This window comes from Tetrahymena thermophila (assembly GCF_000189635.1).
Source record: "Tetrahymena thermophila SB210 genomic scaffold scf_8254801, whole genome shotgun sequence".
NCBI classification, from domain to species: Eukaryota; Ciliophora; class Oligohymenophorea; order Hymenostomatida; family Tetrahymenidae; genus Tetrahymena; species Tetrahymena thermophila.
This window is the reverse complement of record NW_002476557.1, coordinates 1,930-9,258: the sequence shown is the minus strand read 5'-3', so window position 1 is coordinate 9,258 and position 7,329 is coordinate 1,930. Positions and strand designations below refer to the sequence as shown.

Genomic DNA, 7,329 nt, shown 5'->3' with positions numbered 1-7,329 from the left:
TAATTAATTCAACCATTCATATATTTTATTAACTCACTATTTGTTTATTTGGTAGTGGCTAAATGATATTAAATAATATTTAGTTATCAGAATGTTTGGGATTTTTTTTGCTTTTTCTTTGAACAAAATATCCTGTTATTTATTAATTCAAGAAGTAGGTAGCTATTACATAACTGGCAAATAAATTATTGGCTTCTTTTTCTTCTCTTCCATTACTTTATATTACTTATTATGATTAAAACTAAAATTAAAAATACAAAATATTTTAATTTAAAATTATTAAGAATATTTATTTTGAAGCTAAATATCTATTTATATTTATTTTATTATTTTATCAAAAATAAAAGAAAATTATTTTTAAAATTACACAGTCAAAAAATAAATAGGATGATTTAATTAATTAAAATCTTATGAAGACTTAATAAAAGATGACAGTAAATAAGGTTACAAAAATTAATTAGAAATTTTTTAACTCCTTTGATACACTCTATTTTAATTGATTTTGATACAATCTATTCATTATTAATATATTTATAAACTTTTTAAAATACAATGAAGATAATTATTTGAAATATATATCAATATAATCTAAATCCTCTTTTATTAAGTATATTAAGGATAAATATATATGATGAAAGAAAGATTTGTATCTACAAAAAATAAAAAGTTTTCTTAAATTTTTGTAGAAATTTTTTTTGATTTCTAATTACAAATATCAAACTGAAACTGATGATATTTAACAGAAATTATTTTAAATTAAACTTTGAAAATAAACTAAATTCTAAAAAATTAATATAATTTATAAAAAGAGATTTTAAAAGGTGATATTCTTTAAGTGAAAAACAAAAAATATAAAAAATATAAAGTTGGCTCAAACATCAATATTAAGTATTATTTATTTTAAATCAAATAAATTATTCAGTTTACCAAAAATACTTTTCGATTCATTGCATTTAATATATTTTTGAATCAACAAGATCATACAAAATGACTTTGTTAACTCTATGAATACCATTTCAGTTAGAAAAGATATTATAAATAGGATTATAAATTAATTCGACTCACTTGGAGTTTTACCACTAGATACTGCCGAAATGACTTAGTAGTAAACTAAGCTTATAACTATTTGCAAAATTAGAGAAACTGTTTTACCTATTGAACCCTTTTTGAATGTAAATATAATTCCTAAAAAAGCAATCTTCATTAATGAGCTGTTTATTATGGCTATTATTACCTGCTAAATTAGCATATTATAACCTTAGAATAATATTGAAATAACTAAGGTGTGTATTGTTTTTAAGTAAAGCAGAGTGAATCTTAATGGCCTTTAAAGGATATCATCTAAAATATAAAAAATACTAAAAAATTTATGAAAAATTGCTACCTTTTTTGCTCTAGAAAGTTACAGATAAACACTGATTTTTTAGATTTCTTCTTCATCTTAAACCTATTTTATCTAGGTTTATGAGCTTGTTTGAGTTTTGATTTTTTCTACACTTTTAGAGCTTGATTATGATTTAATTATTTGCAATTAGTTAGATTCAGCCTTCTCTTCATTCATTTAAATATTTTGTCCTTAAAATATTTTTAAGTTTCTTTGGATTTGTTATGTTTATAAATTGAGGAATTTTTATCTTTTTCTTCTTCTATACAATTACTTATCTATTTTTTAATCAGAAGGTGATTAAATCTATTGATTTTACTAAATTTCTGGTTAGACATTTTCTTTACTCTTAAATTGATGAGTAAAAGGAGAGTGCTGGAATATATCTTCATTTATCATTTAAGAATTTTCACAAATATTTTAGTTATTATCATCAATTTATTATTTTTGTTATCTCAACCCTTATAAGTATTCATTTTACTATTATTATTTATTTCTTGATTATGAACTTTTTAGTATCTTTTTTTTACTGCTTATTTGTCTAAGAATCTTCCAATGATAAATAATTAAATTTCAATCAGTGTGAATATTATTAATAGCCAAAATATTATATACATATAAAAGTTCTCAAAACTTGCTATATTTAATAGCCCTTATTCTCCAAATGCTGTCTACAAATTTTTATTTTTTAAGAGCATATCATCAATATCTTCAATGATGGTTGTTGGTTTTTAGGAGGCACAGTAGCACACATAGATATTTTAAGTAATTTTATTGATACCACAATTTTATTTGCTCCACTAAAGATTATTTTGTTAAAGGCATGTCATATTATATAACTTACTAGAATTTGTATTATTAAACTAGTAAATAATAGTAGACTGATTTAAGATTGTGTAAGAAGATGAATTATAAATCTATGGCGAAATTATTTCATTTTTAGAATAAGTAAAGTTTTAACTTATATTTTTGAATTGCTATGTGTATGCCTAAAAATCTGAAGTATTTTCATAAATACTTTACTTATAATTATTTCTTGAAATACTAAATATGCTTGTTTAATTTTCAGAATTTTAATCAACAGTACTTACAACATATTTGAATAGATTTTTCTATGTTATTTTATCTGACAAAAGAGAGGATAAGTCACCATTTAGAATAATTTATCCTTAGTTTGGTAAACTAATATTATTAAGCAGATTTCCAATCTAACTTGATATTTTATCGTATGACTAAAAATCTTCGTATGAGTTATTACTTTACAAACTAACGCTTGAGTTTAAAATTTTAAAGGAGCCTACCATATTTTAAATTTAAATGTCATTATTTTGTTGTAAATGACTTTAAACCAGTCATTATTTTCTTTAATTACATATTATTTTAATTAAAGTTAAGAATTTCAGCATACTTTCAAACGAGTAAATACTGACAAAACCTTCTTTTAGTTGTAATTTAAATTAATGCTTGAAATAGTTTTTTTTAATTTCATTTATTTTCATATATAAATTAGCACTCTGATAATCATTAAAAAAACAATTTATTTTTTAAACCTTTTGAAAAATCTAAAAGTTATTATAAACCAGCAAATAAATTAAAGTTCTTTATATATTAATTAGTAGCAGCACCTTATAATTCATAGTTTCTCTTATTTCTTGAATAAATAATTTTTGTGAAGCATTCTATCTATTATTATTAAAAAAGAATTTGATGCTTACAGATATTAATCGATTGATCTGATTATTTCTTAAAATCTGATCAGTCCTTTATTTTTGAAAAATAAAGCAGTAGCTATTACATAATAAATAAATAAATTCCATCTATTTTTTAAATATTTTTTTTTTTGTTAAAATAATTTTATAAACTAGCAATTAAACTTTGGTCCTATGTAATTTTTAGCTATATAAATGTCAGAAAATTTGTTTCTAGTTTTTCTATTAATAATAAATTAATTTTGGAGAAGTATTCTATTATTACTTAGAAGAATTAGATTATTTTAGATAGTAATCAATTGATTTGATTATTTTTGATCCTGCTTTTAATCTTTGAAAAGTAAAGCAGGAGCTATTACAAAACTAATGAATACATTCATTTAAATATTTTCCTTCAACTTTTAGAATATATCTTATTTATTTTTTACACTTTAATTTAATAATCTATTCTAATTAATTACTAAAATATATCATTTACTTTACTTTGTATTTGTAATTTTACTGATACTATTTGACATAAAATCTAATGAATGATTAATAAAAATGGAGGCAAATAAATAAAGCAAACATATAAATATCTAATAGCAATAGGAGATAGTTAAAAATTTCATAAATCTATTTAAAAACTGAAATAAAAAGAAATGCTATCTATCTTTAAATAAAACAACTTATTTTTTAACATACATAATGCCTAAAATTTTAGCTTCATAATAAAAGCAATTAATCTAATTCATCAAATTAATAGAGATCAAAAAAAACTACATTTTAAGATTTATTTTCATCTCACTCTTAATAATAACACTCTCTAAATATGCGTTACTTTCATGATAGGTTGAAGATTTAAAAATGGAGTTAAATGGTTTTAGTTATTTTTATACATACAAGAGGATGAATTGTAAATTATTGATAATGTTTTTCTAACTTTAATGCCTGAAATTAATTATAATAAAATCAAATAGAACTTAGACTCATTCAAGAATTATATATTTAATAAATAAATAGAGAGAATCAATATCCATCATTTAGACAATTATAATTATCTAATTATTTATTAGGTGAAAACTAATTAATTAATATTTCTGTTTGGTTCTAAATTCAAGATCCAATCTATTATTTCATCTAAAGTGATGTTTACATTCGAATAAACAAATACTACCCTATTATTTGATAAGCTTAACCAACTTGGTCGTTGAGGGAGCACTAAATTTTGAAATCTTTAACTTTTTAGACCTACTTAAGATTCTATTCTTAATCGCTACAGAAATTGCCCCAAAATCCTGTATTTTGTTTACCCCGCTTCAGGAAATTTAGCTAAATTTAAAATTTTTGATGTAAAAAAATTATGTATTTTTGAAATTATAATAAATTAAAATATTAATTTTAATTCTATTATAAAATATCAAAATCTGATTTTTTAATAAATAATTAAAAAATCTATTTCATTATAAATTAATTCCAAACGACGGAATTTTTGAATGGAATCTTGCTATAAATATAATTCCTAAAAAAGCAATCTTCATTAATGAGCTATTTATTATGGCTATTATTACCTGCTAAATTAGCATATTATAACCTTAGAATAATATTGAAATAACTAAGGTGTGTATTGTTTTTAAGTAAAGCAGAGTGAATCTTAATGGTCTTTAAAGGATATCATCAAAAATGTAAAAAATACTAAAAAATTAATGAAAAATTGCTACCTTTTTCGCTTTAGAAAGTTACAAATAAACATTGATTTTTTAGATTTCTTCTTCATCTTAAACCTATTTTATCTAGGTTTATGAGCTTGTTTGAGTTTTGATTTTTTCTACACTTTTAGAGCTTGATTATGATTTAATTATTTGCAATTAGTTAGATTCAGCCTTCTCTTCGTTCATTTAAATATTTTGTCCTTAAAATATTTTTAAGTTTCTTTTGATTTGTTATGTTTATAAATTGAGGAATTTTTATCTTTTTCTTCTTCTATTAAATTAGTTATCTATTTTTTAATCAGAAGGTGATAAAATCTATTGATTTTATTAAATTTTTGGTTATACATTTTCATTACTCTTAAATTGATGAGTAAAAGGAGAGTGCTGGAATATATCTTCATTTATCATTTAAGAATTTTCACAAATATTTTAGTTATTATCATCATCAATTTATTATTATTGTTATCTCTACTCTTATAACTATTCATTTTACAATTAATTATTTAGTTCTAGATTATGAACTTTTTAGTATCTTTTTTTTACTGCTTATTTGTCTAAGAATCTTCCAATAATAAATAATTAAATTTCAGTCAGTGTGAATATTATCAAGAGCCAAAATATTATATACATATAAAAGTTCTCAAAGCTTGCTATATTTAATAGCCCTTATTCTCCAAATGCTGTCTACAAATTTTTATTTTTTGAGAACATGTCATCAATATCTTCAATGATGGTTGTTGGTTTTTAGGAGGCACAGCAGCACAAGTAGCGATTTTAAGTAATTTTTGTTATACCACAATTTTATTAACTCCAAGAAAGATTATTTTTTTAAAGGCATGTCATTTTATATAACTTACTAGAATTTGTATTATTAAACTAGTAAATAATAGTAGACTGATTTGAGATTGTTTAAGAAGATGAATTATAAATCTATGGTGATATTACTTCATTCTTAGAGTAGGTAAAGTTTTAACTAATATTTTTGAATTGCTATGTGTATGCCTAAAAATCTGAAGTATTTTCATAAATATTTTACTTATAATTATTTCTTGAAATACTAAATATGCTAGTTTAATTTTCGGAATTTTAATAACCTGTATTTATAACATATTTGAATAAGTTTTTCTATGTTACTTTATCTGACAAAAGAGTGGACAAATCACCATTTAGAATAATTTGTCCTTAGTTTGGTAAGCTAATATTATTAAGCAGATTTCCAATCTAACTTGATATTTTATCGTATGACTAAAAATCTTCGTATGAGTTATTACTATTCAAACTAACGCTTGAGTTTAAAATTTTAAAAGAGTCTACCATATTTTAAATTTAAATGTCATTATTTTATTGTAAGTGGCTAAGATTACTATTTTGTATGGTTGAATTAGTATTTTGGAGTATTGCTTAAAGTTAATCAAATATTTTATTTTTCTATGTTGTAACACTGTTTTATTAAGATTAGCTAAAGACTAGTTATGATAGTTAAGCAGTTACTTTATTTGCAAATGTAGACAAAAGGGAGAATTTAGGTATTTAGAAAGACAATTGCTATATATTTTAAATCAGTAGAGTTTCTAAATCATTAATTTGCTATGAAAATTAATTGTTTTTACTGATGTCTTCTGCTATAATGCTTAAAGTCACAAGTTAGTTAGTGATTTATATATTTGAGCTCTATAAAACTTACAAAGTCTGTTGATTTACCAGTTTATAATATTCGTCAGATGATTTACTCTAAGCTTGAACCTATATTGTAGAAGAGGTATTATAAACTCCGAGGTAAGAATCCATAACCTGTACCATAAAAACTAGATTTCCTTAAGGTAGGACTGTTTAAATTGAGTTGTTTATAGTCTAATCTTATATCTATCTTCTTAAAATATTCCAAGGTGAAATTAATTCTTGAATGGCATCATCTGCACTATTGTAATAGAAGAACTAGTAAGTTAGAGGAAGATCTTCATCTGTACAACTCAATAATTAAATCTAAAAGATAGTTTCAAGTGCTATTCCTTATAAGGGATTTATATTTAAAAAGCAATTCTGAGGCGGAATATTAATTTAAATGCTAATTGTAGATAAGCTTGGCATAACATATAATGGATTATAAACAGAAAATCTTATTTAAAGTGTTGGCTTTGAGGGATTTATTTTTTAAAAATAGTTCCAAATTCTGAATCTAATTTGGAAATAATCAAATTTGATTGCTGCAACTGGATTATTATTATATAATATAGCTCCTGCATAAGACAAGTAATCAGATGAAACATTCTCACCATAATTTATTTAAAAATTAAGATCATCATTCAAATTAATTTTGCGGTTTATGTGTGTTGCTGTTAACAAAATATTTAGTGGAGGAATATCTAATTCTGTAAATATACAAGTTGTGGTGAAATTTGATTGCCTAGAATCTTTTTATCCAATAACTGTAAACTAAACTATAGTGTATGGTTAAAAGGTTTTAGCAGGAAACGTAATACTACTGGCCCCTTGTTGCAATTAAATCTACTTATTCTAGTAATCATAGCAGATATGGTCATTAGAG

The 7,329-nt window shown here is 22.4% G+C and overlaps 3 protein-coding genes across 3 annotated transcripts in view; all 3 read right to left on the bottom strand. All coding sequences in view use genetic code 6, as the record gives it.

The window, feature by feature from the left end:
- Positions 1-1,200: 1,200 nt before the first annotated feature.
- Positions 1,201-1,557, bottom strand: TTHERM_001374862 (transmembrane protein, putative; the record flags this gene model as incomplete). Its single annotated transcript, XM_012795737.1, has 1 exon — positions 1,201-1,557. The coding sequence occupies one exon, from the start codon at positions 1,555-1,557 to the stop codon at positions 1,201-1,203; it is 357 nt and encodes a 118-aa protein (XP_012651191.1).
- Positions 1,558-1,839: 282 nt separating this feature from the next.
- Positions 1,840-2,688, bottom strand: TTHERM_01374860 (kinase domain protein; the record flags this gene model as incomplete). Its single annotated transcript, XM_001008546.2, has 2 exons — positions 1,840-1,933; positions 2,000-2,688. 2 exons carry the CDS (start codon positions 2,686-2,688, stop codon positions 1,840-1,842), a joined length of 783 nt encoding a protein of 260 aa, XP_001008546.2.
- Positions 2,689-4,188: 1,500 nt separating this feature from the next.
- The window catches only part of TTHERM_01373860 (REJ domain protein), a gene marked incomplete at both ends in the record, with an annotated part of 4,121 nt that continues 980 nt past the window's right edge, over positions 4,189-7,329 (bottom strand). The window contains 2 exons of the mRNA XM_001008545.3: positions 4,189-4,404; positions 4,794-7,329. The exon at positions 4,794-7,329 is cut by the window's right edge and continues 263 nt beyond it. Of these exons, the coding sequence (XP_001008545.3) occupies positions 4,189-4,404; positions 4,794-7,329 (2,752 nt within the window). The remainder of the gene's footprint in view (positions 4,405-4,793) is intronic.